The 16,509-nt window shown below is 33.0% G+C and overlaps 6 protein-coding genes across 6 annotated transcripts; 2 read left to right on the top strand and 4 right to left on the bottom strand. All coding sequences in view use genetic code 12, as the record gives it.

Moving 5' to 3' along the window:
* Window positions 1-681: 681 nt before the first annotated feature.
* Window positions 682-4,209, top strand: CD36_12090 (conserved hypothetical protein; the record flags this gene model as incomplete). The annotated part of the gene is made up of 1 exon (XM_002417804.1): window positions 682-4,209. The coding sequence occupies one exon, from the start codon at window positions 682-684 to the stop codon at window positions 4,207-4,209; it is 3,528 nt and encodes a 1,175-aa protein (XP_002417849.1).
* A 134-nt stretch (window positions 4,210-4,343) lies between these two features.
* On the bottom strand, window positions 4,344-4,922 carry CD36_12100 (microsomal signal peptidase subunit, putative; the record flags this gene model as incomplete). Its single annotated transcript, XM_002417805.1, has 1 exon — window positions 4,344-4,922. The coding sequence occupies one exon, from the start codon at window positions 4,920-4,922 to the stop codon at window positions 4,344-4,346; it is 579 nt and encodes a 192-aa protein (XP_002417850.1).
* Window positions 4,923-5,129: 207 nt separating this feature from the next.
* CD36_12110 (cysteine-tRNA ligase, putative) lies at window positions 5,130-7,472 on the bottom strand (the record flags this gene model as incomplete). Its single annotated transcript, XM_002417806.1, has 1 exon — window positions 5,130-7,472. One exon carries the CDS (start codon window positions 7,470-7,472, stop codon window positions 5,130-5,132), a length of 2,343 nt encoding a protein of 780 aa, XP_002417851.1.
* A 1,062-nt stretch (window positions 7,473-8,534) lies between these two features.
* On the top strand, window positions 8,535-9,285 carry CD36_12120 (60S ribosomal protein L14; the record flags this gene model as incomplete). Its single annotated transcript, XM_002417807.1, has 2 exons — window positions 8,535-8,645; window positions 9,001-9,285. 2 exons carry the CDS (start codon window positions 8,535-8,537, stop codon window positions 9,283-9,285), a joined length of 396 nt encoding a protein of 131 aa, XP_002417852.1.
* Window positions 9,286-9,736: 451 nt separating this feature from the next.
* CD36_12130 (elongation factor G 1, mitochondrial precursor, putative) lies at window positions 9,737-12,022 on the bottom strand (the record flags this gene model as incomplete). The annotated part of the gene is made up of 1 exon (XM_002417808.1): window positions 9,737-12,022. The coding sequence occupies one exon, from the start codon at window positions 12,020-12,022 to the stop codon at window positions 9,737-9,739; it is 2,286 nt and encodes a 761-aa protein (XP_002417853.1).
* Window positions 12,023-12,306: 284 nt separating this feature from the next.
* On the bottom strand, window positions 12,307-13,608 carry CD36_12140 (delta-12 fatty acid desaturase, putative; the record flags this gene model as incomplete). Its single annotated transcript, XM_002417809.1, has 1 exon — window positions 12,307-13,608. The coding sequence occupies one exon, from the start codon at window positions 13,606-13,608 to the stop codon at window positions 12,307-12,309; it is 1,302 nt and encodes a 433-aa protein (XP_002417854.1).
* Between the last annotated feature and the right edge of the window lie 2,901 nt (window positions 13,609-16,509).

Consider the following 16,509-nt stretch of genomic DNA (forward strand, 5'->3'; position numbering starts at 1 on the left):
TCTAACATTATTTTTTGGAGTAGTCGTATCATCATTTAAAAGAATTTTAATGGATTAATTTGGTAACAATATGTTTTTGATCAATGTGTTTTGGTGATGATTTTTTTAATATTCACACTGTACGAGAGGTTTCTGCCTCCCTGACTGCATCAATAAAAATACTGATTTAATGACTCTGAAAAATACATTGACAAGAACATATCAGTTCATAGTAGTCATTATATATAGAGAGAGAGTAGTTGATTAAATAAATATATCAATTATTTTTATTGATTTTTATTGTTGTAGAAACAGAAATGAATGCCACAAAAGAGATAATTGATGAAGTATTGTTGATCATATTGCCTCATTTATTGTACTTTTTTTTGTCTAATGTGGGTTGGAAGTTTTTATTGATTCGCTACCAATTCTCTTTGGAACTTTTTGTTCAGGTGATTTTTATGTCGTGGTGGGAAAACAAAGAAAACAGATGAGAGAAAAAAGTAAAATTTTTTTTTTTTTTTTTTGCAAACCAGTGTGAAAAACTTTACAACCAGACACCCAACCATTGTCGACTTGCATAACTACCTGTACATATAATAACCTCCATGAGGAAATAATCATAATTCATTTATTGTAATTTACATGTATAATAGTTTCATTTATAAAAATTGATAAAAATAATAATAAAGAAAAAGCAATATGATACGACAGCTTGTAAGGGATCTACATATCAACTTGAGAAAATGCCATCTACCGTCAACATCAACACTACAAAGTTATGGTCTTGCATCCTTACACTACCAGACATTGAGGTCATCTAAATATTCATTCAAACTACAATGCAGATCATACGCCACTTTTGATTATGCAAGTGCCCCTTCTAAAGAAATGGTTGCCAGTTTTTTTGATCATCAATATGTTAGAATAAATACTTGGATATTCAAAGATGATGAACATAGACAATCCTTTTTAAATTATCTACAAAATCAATCTTCTTTCACCAAGGATGAAATAAAGGAAGTTGTTGAGCTCCATGGCAGATTAGTTGAAGTATTAAACGAACTTCAAATTGGTTTTCCATTTTTAGAAAAGATGTGGGATGCAATATTCAATCGTGTTGTATCCGACAATTCTGTCACTGTCTTGCAGAAAGCAATAATTGAAGGAAGAGATCTGCTTACAAATGTATTGATACGTTCAGCGAGGTATGATTTGTACAAGAAAATTGTTGCTCCTAGATTAATTCATTTCCAAAGTTCTCCCAACAAAAGCGATGAGCTTATAGAAATTATTCAATTGCAATCAACTGAGCATGCTGGAATAACGTTCAATTCTAAAAATATAGAAAACTACCTTTTGGATAATAAGAACAATAACCTAATAATGAAACAACAATTAATTACATTAATAATTTGTACTAGTTTAAACCTCAATCGTGGATTGCAGTACACTAAAAGAGACTATACAGCACAGATATATTTGATTGAAAATTTTATTGCATGGACTAAAATGATAGAAAATGGTGAATGGTTTTGTAACCCTGATGCTACTCAATATGATGAAGTATTGAAATTAATTGGCATACCGCCAGGAGATTTTCGAATAGAAGAGTACTTACAAGATATTTTGAAAGTAGTGGAGAAAGAATTTCACACCAAGAATCTGTACATATTCATCACTTCTATAATGAGAACATTGGTTGAAAAGGCGCCACATTTGACATATAAATATTTTTATTTCAAGGATGCTCAAATCAGACAACGATCATTAGATCGATCGAATGTGTTGATACGGGACGATTTGACTTATACCATGCAGGCATGTTTAAAATTTGATAGTCAAAGACTTTTTGACTTATACAAAAACAACCAAGATTTGCATGATGGTGATGAAGGTGATCAAGAGTCATTAATACTTGAGTTATCTAAACTCACTAAAGACTGGAATGCATTGCAAAAGAAATTTGAAAGTATGTATGGCCGAGGAAATTTACCGTTAACTGTTCATTACGGTATTGCAATGCAAGCCTTGAACACATTACAAGCAGATGAAGAATTGGAGAGATTGTATGAACAATTACAGAAACGTGGATTACATTTGAATTCTACAGTTATGGATGCATTGATAAGATCAAAAATTAGACTCCAAGATCAAACAAGAGTTGTCGAATTGTTTGAAATATATGCCCAAATGAGTGCTCAAGGTAAAGCAGATCCTAAAAGTATTCAAACGTTGTTTCCTTTGATATTGAATATCCCTATGCGGAATAGAGAAACGCCATTGGTGTTCGATTATTTAAAGCAGTATTTACAAAGGGAGAAAGAAACTGGGCATACTTTTATTAATGGTTCCACTTTCCAAAAGGTTATGCAGTATGCAGCTGGTATACCTTCAATAAAAACCATAGAAGCAACTAAAAATTTGGTGGAAGAATACGGAAAGCATAGCACCGAATATTATGTTGGATTGATTTCAGCATACTCAAACTTAGATCAATTTGAAAGGGCGGATAATATTGTGTACGAAGCCCACAGGATGTCTAGAATTCCGTTTGGGGAAATTCAAATATGGGCACTGCAGTTGAAGAATAATATGAGGTGGAGAATACGATCTCCTGATACAATAACAACAAGATATAATGAAATAAAAATTGATTTTATAACCAGGATGAGTTTTTGTTCTAAGCTCCAACTTTTTTATGATCCAGGTGGGATTTCGTTAATTAGTGATATAATACAGAATTTGCATAATAATAATAAGCATAGAGAGGAACTGATTTTATTTCGTCGCTCAAGGATATTGCAACTCAGGGATGAAAGGATCTATACTACAAGATTGAACTCTTTACGGAGAAATTTTGAATGGTATGAAATTTTAAAAGAATTCGATGAAATGAATGGTAAAAACATTTTGATCACAGCTAGGACGTACAGGTTTGTGTTGGCAGCGGTTTTGAACTTGGATGCCAAGGCAGGGTCTGGTTTTGATAACTCAACTGATATGCTAAAGCAGGTTTTAAGATTCTACGGATTGAGTAATGAGAGCACTAAAAATGACCACTTGTCTTTGGAAGACGATGTTTTGTACTTGGCAAGAATGGTTATTGATTTTGTTGACATTGTTGGTCCCGAACAAAGCTCTACACTATATTTGAACTTTGTCAAACAGATTTATGATAAATTGGGTAAAAATCTCGACTACAGGCTCAGCTTAATATTGTATGAAGGGTTGGTTAATGTTTTCCATGAAGATAAAACTACAATGACTAAAGAATATCAAAGATTAGGAGAACTTGTTGATAGCTACATTAAAGATTATCCATTCAAAGAAGTCCCTATATTGCCATATCATGTATCTCAGTACTACGGGAAAATGTTGGTGAAATGGTTGAATACTCATACTCCAACTCATGCAGATGACATTAAGATCCTCCACGTTTTGCAATCTGGTGTCAAACTCGAGACAAACCAGTATACCAGTGTATTAAAATACTTTCTAGACAAGCTTGATGATGATGAGAACTACCTAGATCAAGTATTGAAGATTTTGGAAGATAATTTAGTTCATGGTAATTTAGATGAATATAGATCCTATCTTGAAAAACAGTTGTGCTACAAAATCTGTTTGAAATACTTGATGGACAATTATGGTGATGAGGAGGCCAACTTCACATCATATAAAATATTGAATGACTTTTATGATATTCCTGGTCCCGATCAAGTTAGAAAAGATTTGGAAAACACTAATATTACTAATTTTTTACGAAGCCCATCTGGAAGACTTTTTAATATCAAAACCAATCCTTATGGTTTCAAGTCGATGAGTCACCATAAATTTTTGGATTATTTTAATCCTGAACGTGTGGCTCAAAAAGGTCCATTTGCTTCAAATGACTTGATACTCTTACTACGGATTAGAATTCTTGAAAGCTGTCGAAATGACATAGACAAACTAAGAGCATTTTTCAAAAAGCACCCAAAGATTATGGATTTTGTCATGACGGATAAGTCAAAAATTTTGCCCCTGAAATTCAAAGGGTTCAGAGCAATAATTGATGATATTTCACCACTAGGAAATCTAAATTGGAAACAAAATAGAATAGCAAGAGCAAGCAGGGTATTAAAAAGTTTGTTGTTAGATACAAAATATCAAATGTTTATTTCAGCAGACGCAGATCAATCTACACCCATGCTAACCAAACTGCCACAACACGATCTTTATGAATAATATACATATTACAATGTATACTATCATGTATATAGAAACACTTGTATATATATATATATATACATATACATAAACAATTATATGCACAAGCAAATCAAGAAAGTAGAAATACATGGCATTCCCCTCTATTTTGATCAAGTATTTTTAGTTGATTCTTTCTTTTTTTGAGTATCAGCAAATTGGAACTCACCAAATCCTTCAGTAGATCCAAAAATTAATGGTCCCACATAGGGTTGTATATTCCATTCTAATCTAACCGTTGCATTTCTACCTCTAAATGATTTTTCAACATCCCAAACAGAATATTTCCCTCTTTGATTGGATAAAGTTAAATTAGCATCATCTTTATTAGTTATAATTTTATCCCAAAATGTCACTTTATTACTGGATCCTTCACTTTTACCAGGATATTCAGCAGTCAAATATATGAAAATTTGTTTAGTGTTCCAATTAAATAATGGAGTCAAATCTGTACTTAAATCAAATTGGATTTTAGCATTTTCTTTTGGTTTCCTATTTAAAGAACCATAATGAAATGATTGCTTAATTGATGCTGTTGGTCTTATATTAGTTATTGAAGTGGTGTTAAGTGACCATACATTGTCTTTATACAATTGCAACAATGTCAACACTATCACTACTGATGTTATCACTATAGATGAAGTCAAGGCCAGATTGGCTGCAGCTTGTGCTCTAGTTACTAAATTGAACATTGTTGAAGCTTGATTTTGATGGTGGTGAACTAGTGCACACAATTTGACTACATGTACATTTTTTTTTTGTCCACAACCTTTTCGTGTTGTGAGAATAATTTTTTTTTTTGTACGTGTTCATTCCTCTACATATACAAATTGCTCTTGCTGATAGATATTGGTGTACAATTTACATGAATTACTATAACAATAAACGCTCTATTTACTTTACTTTGCTTCTTCAACAGTCTTCAAATACTCTTTATATAACTTTTCCTGTTGTTGGTATTGTTTGGTCAATTTCTTTTTCATACTCTTACTTATTTCTTCACCTTTGACATCTTTAGTAGGCAATCCTTGCTCGTCCCATTCAGAGTATAACGATGTATCTTTAAACAAATCCAAAGGACTGATTTTCATTTTGGCCAACTTTTCAGCTTCTTTCTTTGCATTAAGAGCTGCTTGTTCTTGTTTCTTTTTCTCTTTCTCAGCAGCTAGTTTTAATTTGGCTTCCTGTTGATCTAACAAATTTTGTTTTTCTTGAGCATTCAAAAACTTGACCAAGGAAGTACCATCTGGTTTATCATCTAATGAAACTCCTAACCCAATCAACAGAGCCCTAATGGCATCTGAAGCTTTTAAGAATTCATTCAATTCTGCTTTATTGATTGCCAAACTACGCACAGAATCTCTAAACTGAGCTAGTGCTTTGACATATGGTAATGCAGCATCTTCTGTACTAGTTCCATTAGTACTTGTTTGTTCTGATTCGTCTATCCAGCCTAATCTATCTGATCTAGCTTCAAAACCCAAAATTTCTAATATCTTAACAATCCAGTTTGTAACTTGAATTAAAACTTCAATTCTTAATTCAGTTTGTCCAGTAGAAGTCAATTGAATGTAATTATTAGATTTAGAAATTAAATCTTGCAAAACTCTAATTGCTTGTCCACTTGATAAGTTGTCATTGAAAGCAACATCTACTTCATCTTGTGCACATTCCAAATCATTGAACAATTGCTTTTCAATACCTGTGATCTTTCTTGATACATATCCACCATTTTCTATTTTGTGTTTATAATCAGAGTTCAATGCACGGACGTTTGTGAAAAATTTGGAAAAAGTGGACTCAATAGATTTCACTTCACTAATAAGAGAATCTTTGAAATCCAATGGTTTTTCCCAAGCATTCAAAGCAAACACTAATCTCAATTGTCTTGCAGAAAAGTCATTCAATGCTTCATCTATGGTGATAAAGTTTTTCAATGACTTGGACATTTTTTGGCCCTGGATATGCAAATGCCCATTATGCATGAAATAGTTAACCCATTGCTTATTATCAAAGTATGCCTCGGATTGAGCCAATTCATTATCATGATGAGGGAAACATAAGTCAATACCCCCAGAGTGGATATCCATATTTTCTCCAGTAATATCAGAAGCCATGACCGAACATTCAATATGCCATCCTGGTCTACCTTTTCCCCATTTTGAGTCCCAAGCAGGTTCACCAGGTTTCGATGCTTTCCACAAGGCAAAGTCTGATGCGTTACGTTTGGTATTGCTCACACTCAATGACCCTTCACCATCGTTAATCAAGCTCATATCTCCTTTACTCCATGGTTGTAATTTAGCGTAATCATGCTGCGAGTGTTCATATTTCACAGTATCGAAATAAACAGACCCATCATCAGTCTTGTATGCATATCCATTACTAACAATCTTGTCAACAAATTCAATGATGTCAGGCATATATTCCGATACTCTGGTGGTGATTGATGGCGGTAAGACATTTAATCTGGCCATATCTTCATTATATCTTTTTTCCCAATACGAAGGTAACTTTCTGAAAATTTGTGGATCGGTAACGGTGGCACCAAACTCTTTATCTAAATGAGGCATAGCAACATCCTTAATGCTATCTAAGAATTTCTCCAACGAAATATCTTTTGTTTCATAAATTGATTCATGTGCCACTTTGGCAGCCTTGAGATACATTGGGAATTTTGGTTTCTCCTTAATAATTTCACTCAAGTTTTTAATTTCATTGCCCCATGTTATAAAATCTTTAGCTAAATTGCCTTTAAACTCTGGTAAATTTTTGGAAACATAAAACTGCAAATACTCTGTTGCTTTTGTTTTCAATTCATCATTGATCTCTTTATAATTCTTGACCAATTTTTCTTCAAATAAATATTGTTGACGAGCTGCTATAATAATCTTGTCATCAATATCAGTGACATTTTGTACGAATTTGATGTTGTAGCCAAAGTAGTCTTGTAAGATTCTTCTACAAATATCTGTTGAAACATAGTTTCTAGCATGGCCCATATGAGAATGATCGTAAACGGTAGGACCACAACTATACCATGTAATGTGACCTGGTTTATTCGGATAAAACTCATTCTTGGAACGTGTCAACGAATTGTAGATCCTAAGTGTAGGTTTAGCATTATTCTTGTTTTCTGGTTGGTACCATTGTGGTTGTTTAACGGTTGGTTTCTTTGCTGCGCTAGTTGTTGTAGATGACATTCTGATTATCCTTTTTAGTAAGAAAAGCCTCAAGTTCATATAAGGATAAGAAAAAGAGAGAAACAAATTGAGGCGAACTGGGAACTTAAAATAGAGTGTTCAAGTTCTGTGTTTATGGTGTGTTTTTGCTATGAAAGAGTAAACGTTTCAGTTTTGACTCACAAGTTTTTTTTTTCGTTTTCTCGTGAGCTAATTTTTTTTTTTTTTTTGGCAAATCTTTCGAGAAGATGAGACACGTCTTTAGGGTTTATATAATGATCGTGGTGACATATCTCTTAACTACATAAAATAGAACTTGACAAGTAGAATACAATGTGAGGTATCAATTGACTCTGATACTCACTTAGAGATATTGACCTGTCACAGAGAAAAGTGGTAGGCTTATGCTACGTCTCTTCTCCGTCTAAAACAATTTATAAAATTCTAATGTTTCCTCTAGTTTTGTAAGGTCTATTTAAAAGTCAAAGTTAGTAACAAAGAACATTAAGGAATCAATTCATATCATTAAAATAATCAGGCAGTTAAAATGGTCGCATGTTATACTGTATTGTTAAATGAAACTAGGCGTGTTTCCAATACAATATTCTAGAACGCAAATTATAAGTCATCACTCTAATTAATTGATATGTCTCAAATACAGACAGTAAACATACACTTAGGAGTAATATATCAATTGTATATAACCAATCGGATATTCATATGGTAGATTGTTGAAATAGAAAGAAACTATTAAATGGAAGAAAAAGAGTAACTGACAGGAAAAATATGTCAGCCATGTTTAAATTAAAAAATAGTGATGAGAATGACATCTATTAGGGCTATAGCCCTAGCACGTGAAACAGAAATGAGACTTTTGGTTTTGTCTGTTTATATACAGGTTTGTCGTCGTGTTTAGTGTAACATTTCTCTCTTTTTTCTTACTTTTAGTGTCTTTCTCTCACTCTCATATACACCGCATTTTTTTTTTTTTTCTCTCTCTCATACTGACGCACACAGAGAGGTTTCTCACAGATTCTGGAGTCTATACTGAGAAAAAATCTTAATCAATAAAACTACATTTTTCAGTTTTCAATACCCAGCAACTACATATAATAATCAAAGATGTCTTCCACCGTTAAAGCTGCCACTTGGAGATTTGTCGAAGTCGGACGTGTTGTTTTAGTTGACAACAAAGAATTAGCCACTGTTGTTGAAATTATTGATCAAAAAAGAGTATGTTAATATAGAACCAAGAGAAGAGTTCTTAAGAAAGGAATAGAAAGAAGGAAATTAGATATCAAGACTCCCGCAAATGAAATGAAACTAGAATAGGGGTTTGTTTAGTATTAAAGAAATTTGAGTATCGATATTATCGTGTATCACAAGAGATACTTGAAGTAATTATAGAAAATGGGTTTTGTAAAAATTTTACAAAGAAGTTATTTTGAAACAAGAATAACCACAAGGAGTCCTTAATACAAAGTAACACATTTTGTTCGGGGGGTCTTCAAAGATATTTAAATTTACTTCCAATCTATTCGGTATTTCAAAACATTACCAGTTATACTAACAAGTTTTTTCTTTTTAGGCTTTGATTGATGGTCCAAAAATCCAAAGACAAGCTGTCTCTTTAGCTAAAGTTGTTCTTACCCCAATTGTTTTACCAAACTTACCAAGAGGTGCTAGAACTGCCACCGTTACTAAAAAATGGGCTGCTGCTGATATTGATGCCAAATGGGCTGCTTCTGGTTGGGCTAAAAAATTGGCTAACAAAGAAAGAAGATCCCAATTATCTGACTTTGAAAGATTCCAAGTTATGGTCTTGAAGAAACAAAGAAGATTTGCTACTAAAAAAGCCTTAGTTAAAGCTTAAATTTGACTCATGTTTTTCTTCATTCAAAGAAAGCATAAATTGTGTATTAGTAATTTGAACTTTATAAGAAAAAGGGTATAATTTTGGTTTATTAATGTTTACGTCATCTACAATATCAACACAATCTCACATCAAAGATCATTATATATATCATCTGACCTCCTTTAATAAGGAAACACTCTCTACCATCAAAAGAAAACAAAACATATTTAAGTATATGTATATATTATAATATAAATACAAAGAAATTAAAAAAAAAAAAAAACTAAATGTTGTAGATACTACTACAAGGGCTGATTTTCTAAATTGAATAATTAAGTTGTATTGTAGAATACTCTTTCACTATGTAAATTTTTAGTTTTGATATATATACAAGAAGACGACGTTGTGTCTCATTTTTTTATTTCATCTTTATTTCTCGTTATTGTCTGTTACCACCGTGCTAGATAGTTTACTTCTTAGCAGCTTGTGCCTTTTGGTACTCTTGAATTAATTGTTTTTGTACTTGTGGGGCAGTTGGGGAATATTTAAGGAATTCTAAAGAGAATTCACCTTTACCTTGGGTGGAGGCTCTCAAAGAAGTTGAGAATCCGAACATTGAATTCAAAGAACATTCAGCGGTAACAGTGAAATCATCAGGACCATTGACAGTATCGTTAATCATACCACCCAATTTGTTAATCAATCCAACAACACTACCTTGGAATTCATTTGGTGCGGTGACTTCAACTGACATGATTGGTTCTAAAATCACTGGTTGAGCATTTAAGAAAGCTTGCTTGAATGCACCATGGGTGGCAGTTCTGAAAGCCAATTCAGAAGAATCAACAACATGGGTTTGACCATCATTAATGAGCATATGGACACCCAACACTCTGTGACCAATTAATGGACCTTTTTCTAAACAGTCTTCAAAACCTTTGCTACAAGCAAACAAAAATTTCTCAGGAATCTTACCCCCAATAATCTGAGTTTCAAATTTGTTTTCACTTTCAATTGGGTTCATTTCACCAATAACTCTACCATATTGACCAGCACCACCAGATTGCTTTTTATGTGTGTAATCGAATGCAGAAGGAACAGTAATAGCTTCACGGTAGGAAACTTGAGGTTTACCAGTAATACAGTCAACACCGTATTCACGTTTGATTCTTTCAACATAAATTTCCAAATGCAATTCACCCATACCGGAAATGATAGTTTCTTTGGACTCGGAATCATAATGTACTCTAAATGTAGGATCTTCTTTTTGGAATCGGTTCATGGCTTTGGAAAATGCACCGTTATCTTTGGTCTTTGGCGAAATAGATAAAGATATAACAGCTTCAGGAACAAACATCGAACTCATGGTGATTTGTTGTTGGGTACCTTGACCAATAAATGTATCACCTGAAGCACAATCAATACCGAATGTGGCACAGATTTCTCCAGCGCCAACTTCAGCGACATCTTCCATATCATTGGAGTGCATTCTTACTAAACGTGAAACTTTAACTTTCTTTCCAGTCTTAACGTGAGTCATGTAAGCACCTTTTTTCAATTTACCTTGGTAAACTCTGATATATGTCAATTGACCATATGGACCTTCTTCTAATTTGAAAGCTAATCCAACAAAAGGCTCACTGGATGATGGAGTCAAATGAACTGGTTTTTCAGAACCATCTTTTTGCAATTCCAAACCCGTGTTTAAAACTTCATTTGGTTGTGGCAAATAATCTACAACAGAGTCCAAAACTGATTGAATACCCCTGTTGGCCAAGGCAGAACCCATCAAGACTGGGGTAAACTTTCTACCAATAGTGGCACGTCTAATAGCACTTTTGATTTGTTCAACGGTTGGTTCTTCACCTTCCAAATAAATATCGGCCATTTCTTCATCAACATCGGCTAAAGTTTCGATCAAAAGGGCTCTTTTTTCTTCAACCAATTCTTTCAAATCTTCAGGAATCTCGGCTTTTCTAATAGTTTCACCTTGCAGTCCTTCATTGTATAAGGCAACACGATCAATGATATTGACAACACCTTGTAAGTTCTCTTCAGCTCCAATAGGAACTTGGATTGCAGCAGCTGGGATCTTTAATTTGGCATTGATTTGTTCGATAGCTCTCCATGGATTAGCACCCATACGATCCATTTTGTTAATAAAAGTGACTCTTGGGACATTGTATCTACGCATTTGACGGTCAACAGTAACAGTTTGAGATTGGACACCAGCAACGGCACAAACCACCAAAACAGCACCATCTAAAACTCTCAACGCTCTTTCGACTTCAATAGTGAAATCAATATGACCCGGGGTATCAATCAAATTGAAATGATAAGATTTATCATCTTTATCCCATGAACAGTAAGTGGCAGCAGATTGAATAGTGATACCTTTTTCTCTTTCCAAATCCATATGATCCATTTTGGCACCAACAGAATCTTTACCACGCACTTCATGAATGGCTTTAATTCTACCAGTATAAAATAAAACACGTTCAGTAAATGTGGTTTTACCAGAATCAATATGAGCTGAAATCCCAATATTTCTTAATCTAGTGGAAGCTTGTAAATCATCCGGTTTCAAATTTTCGTTAATCTCATCAATAATAACTTTTTCTTCGTCATAAGTTTGAGGCAACTTGACTTGTTCATTTCGAAGGAATGTAGTTGTTTGGAAATTTCTTGCACATCTGGGAAGGGTTAAGGTTCTTGGTAAATGAGTTTTTAAAACTCCACGAAGAACACTTGTCATGGTAATGAGTAAAGAGTAATGCTAAATAGAAGTACAGTAGAAATCAACAAACTGAAAAGGAATCCCCAAAAAAAAAAATTTTTTTTAAACTGTTAAGAAATTACAGCGAGTGGAAAAATAATCATTATTGGATGCCAAAAGTGCGACAACTAGTAATAATGCTCCATAAACCTATGATAACTCCAATAATATCAACTATGTATATATAACCATGCATAAAGAAGTAAATAAATAACTGAATAACTGAATAACTGAATAACTGAATATGTCTATATAAATCTATTTTAATCTCTTGGTTTAACTGGTCCCCAACCATTTACATTTCTAAACATCATCACACCTTTAGCATCATCTTTATCATCGTCAACAAATTGACACATTCTCATAGTTTTCCATAATGAATACCACATGTTTTCACCTTCATACCTGTAATGTTCACCCATAACTTTTTTAATAGCTTCAGTTGCTTCTCTGGCGTTGTAAAATGGGATACGTGATACGTAATGGTGTAAAACATGAGTTTCGATAATATCATGGAAAATGTGTTGACCAACAAATCCAAAGTTACGGTCAATGGTAGCAGCAGCACCACGAGCAAAAGTCCATTCTTTGGAAGTATAATGAGGCATGGTTGGATCAGTATGTTGTAAAAATGTAACAAATACCAACCAATGGTTGACCCAAAGCCATGGGACAAACCAGTTAATCATCATGTTGAATAAACCAAAATTTTTATACCATTGGTAAACAGTTGTGAAAGTTAAGATAATACCAATATCAGATAAGACAATGTACCAATATTGGTGTTTATCGAAAACTGGAGATGTTGGGGTGTAATGTGATTTAGCTATTTTTGAGTATCCAGGATAAACTTGCCCAGTAGCATTGGTTGCCAAATATAATTGTAATCCTCCTAATTGCTGGAGAACCAAAATCATAAATGAATAGATTGGTGATTCTTCCATTAAATCAGCAATTTTTTCAACCTTGTTTTTTTCCAAATACTCTTCTTTGGTGTACGGAATGAAAACCATATCTTTAGTTAAATGGCCAGTAGCTTTATGATGTTTAGCATGAGAGAACTTCCATGAAAAATATGGGACAATTAAATAGGAATGCAATACCCAACCAATGAAATCATTGATATTTTGGTAATCTGAGAAAGCACCATGTCCACATTCATGAGCCAAAATCCATAAACCAAAGCCAAATAAACCAATACAGTAGGATTGAACCATCCACAAAGCTCCTCTTACACCATAAGCCAAAGTAGGATATTCAGGAATTTCAACCAATGGGATAAAAGTATGACCCATATAGCCAATGATTACCATCATGGTGATATCCCTAACGACATACCCTAAAGATCTGATTAATGATCTTTCATAACAATGTTTGGGAATAGCTTGTAAAATATCTTTGATAGAGTAATCTGGGACCTTGAAAACATTACCATTTGTGTCGATGGTGGTCAAATTCGATGATGCAGTGGTCGATGCGAAAGATGAGATATTACCTCTCTGAACCACATTGGAAGTAGCTGAATTTTCTACCACAGAACTTGATGATGCCTCAACAACACTCATTTGAATATTATATTATACTTTTGCAAGATTCAACAACAAGAATGAATGTAGACGAAAAGTGCTTTTCTACCAAAAAAAAAAAAAAAAAATTTCTTAAAGAAGAAAAACACCTTTATATATAAATTGAACCAATCGAACTGTAGCTAAATCAAACAAGGCTCACGAAGTGGAAAATTTTTTTATTTAAAAAACAGGAAAATGCTTCATTTTCGTTATTGTGTTTTTTATTGGAAAAGAAACTAAATAAATATCACCTTGCAATGTTTCTTTTTTTTTTTTTTTTTTGGAAATTTCAGTTTATGATGAGCTCTGAGTTATTAACCATGATTTGCTTACAGTGCATTTGTTGGTGACACCTGTATGTGAGGTGTAGGTAGAAGCTGTCTTTACACTAAGTTATGAACTGTTTCTTATAATTCTCATTTGACCTCGGAAAAACCTGTACAATGTAAACTAGTCAATCTCGTTGAGAGACCAATGACACAAAAGCCGTTTTCACGTGATTTGTACACATATTATTGTTTCTCTTTTATGCAGGTCGGTGTGGTGGGGCAAAAGTTTTTTGTTTTCGCAGCATTTTTTTCCGTCAACCCGAGTTCGTGGCTGTGATTGAAAGAGATAGAAATGTTAACTCAGAAGTATTCCCCAATATTATGGTATTATTGTAGTACATTCAATCTAGAATTAATAAGCGGTGTGCTCGAAATTAAGTAGTCTGAAGTTGGTGGGTGTAAAAACTCAGTTTAGCATATAAAGACAGATTAAAAAGTCCAAGCAGAATATTCGAATGGTGATCTAAGTTAATAAATAGGAGCAATGAATTAGTGTTTTATTCAATGTACTGATTACATTTTATTTGCAATTGATAGATTTATTTTTAGTTAAGGTTTTCTTTAAAATTGGCATAAAATGTAAGTGAAAGTTTTTCAAATGGATTAAACTAGCTTTGGTATACACTATTAAACGTAGACAAACAACTTATTATTATAGAAGGCAAAGAACAACACTTACAGTTTCAAAGAAATTGCAACCAAAGTTAAACCATAAGTGTGTTCAAGAACAAAAGATTGATTCATAGTTTTACGAGTTTGACAGGAAACGGTACACAAAACCAACCGAGAATAATTTGTAACAACACACTACGGGGATCTTACACGACCTTTTTCAATTATCTTTTTGAAAACTTTCAATAACAATTCCAACCTATTCAAAACAATTTAATAGACCCTTAGTATCCCAAACAAATAAGGAAGCTACAGTAGTCTAGTGGAAATATCTGTTTTTGAACTTGCTAAATTGTTCAAGACTTCAGTAACCCGAGTTAAAACCATGGTTTGACTTGAGTGTTGTTTTCTATTCTAAAGTTCAAGAATACAACCTGAAAAAGACTTTGACATAAAATTCCAAATAGTTTGAAAATAGGGCTGACCGTTTAGTTTTAGTAATTAAGTTTAACTACTACCACTGTTGAATGCGTGAGTGTGTGACTATTATACTCTCTTATTACCCAAAGCGGTAAAGAAGTTTGCAACAATTGAAGAGAGAAAGGGAAAAAAAAAGAGAATACTGCAATATCTTCTCTAGCAGCAATTTAGGTATCTTTGCATGTTACGATTTCCTAAATGAAAGGGATTTTTCAAACTATAATTCATATGATGGTGGTAGTAAAAATAATTTATATTTGTTGAAAAGTAGAGCAGGTGGGGCCAAAAGATAAAGTTTAGAAGTAGATTGACCCCACAATCTAATATAAAATATTGATTGTGTAGAATTAAGTGGGCTGAAATTTAAAGCACAATAGGAGTCTCGTATTTTTCTGTTTTTACGTATTGATCACTCACTTTTAAAATAATCATATATAATAAACCAATCAACCGGAAGCCACCATGGAATAAAAACCTTAAAAGTCAATTACCACTTCTGGAAAAAGCTAAATGGCCATACTGTACGGTATTGTTTCGGTATACATTATTGCTGCTTGTTATTGTGGTTACAGTAAAGAATGATCTAGAATTGATATCTGATTGTAGTACAATATAATTGTAATTTCATTGGAACACCGCAGTCTTACAAAAGCATAAAGCAGTTTCCTCTTTTTTTCCAACATTTGATACGACTACTCAAATGGGAAGTGTAATCAAATGATCAACATTTTTATTTATACAAAGTAAATCTTGGAAAATAACCTTTGTTACATTTTTTTGAAACTAATTTTAGACTGTTGAGAAGGAATATAAAAAAAAAGAACAACAAAATCAGCTTAAACATAATTGATGTCGAGTGTGATAATATTACAATCAAAGCATAGTATCATCATCACAACATATATATATAAAAAACTTAATTAGGAAGCCAATCTACGCGTTTATTGTCTTAATTTATTTTTAGAGCTTTTTGAAATAGATTAAACGGGAATTTGTACAAATAGTGGGGAGAACCAAGGAGGGGCAAAACAACAGAGAAAGAGATCATGAAAACACACTTCTTCAACTAGAACAATTATTTGGACAATTTGCTAAAAGTTGATCTAAATGTTAATGAGTTTTTGATTTAACAATAGACACGGCATTAGTGATAAACTAGCGAATGACTGTTACCAAACATAATTTTGAATATGTAAAAAGGCTTTCTAGCCATCAAAAAAAAAAACAAGACTTAATAAAGAACCAATCTACACAAATACTTGAATTAAAGTAGATTTGCTGTAATTGGCAAAGAGTTACATCCAGTATTGCTAACAATGATGAACGAATCTTTGACAAGAAAATACAAATGAAAAAAAAAAAAAAAGAATAGAAATAAACCATGTAACCAAAAATAAAAAACACACCACGGTAATGTCTAATTCAGCAACTTGACCCCTTTCAAAATTTGCAACAGTCTCTACACTCACTCCAATTC

This window comes from Candida dubliniensis, chromosome 1 (assembly GCF_000026945.1).
Source record: "Candida dubliniensis CD36 chromosome 1, complete sequence".
NCBI lineage: Eukaryota > Fungi > Ascomycota > Pichiomycetes > Serinales > Debaryomycetaceae > Candida > Candida dubliniensis.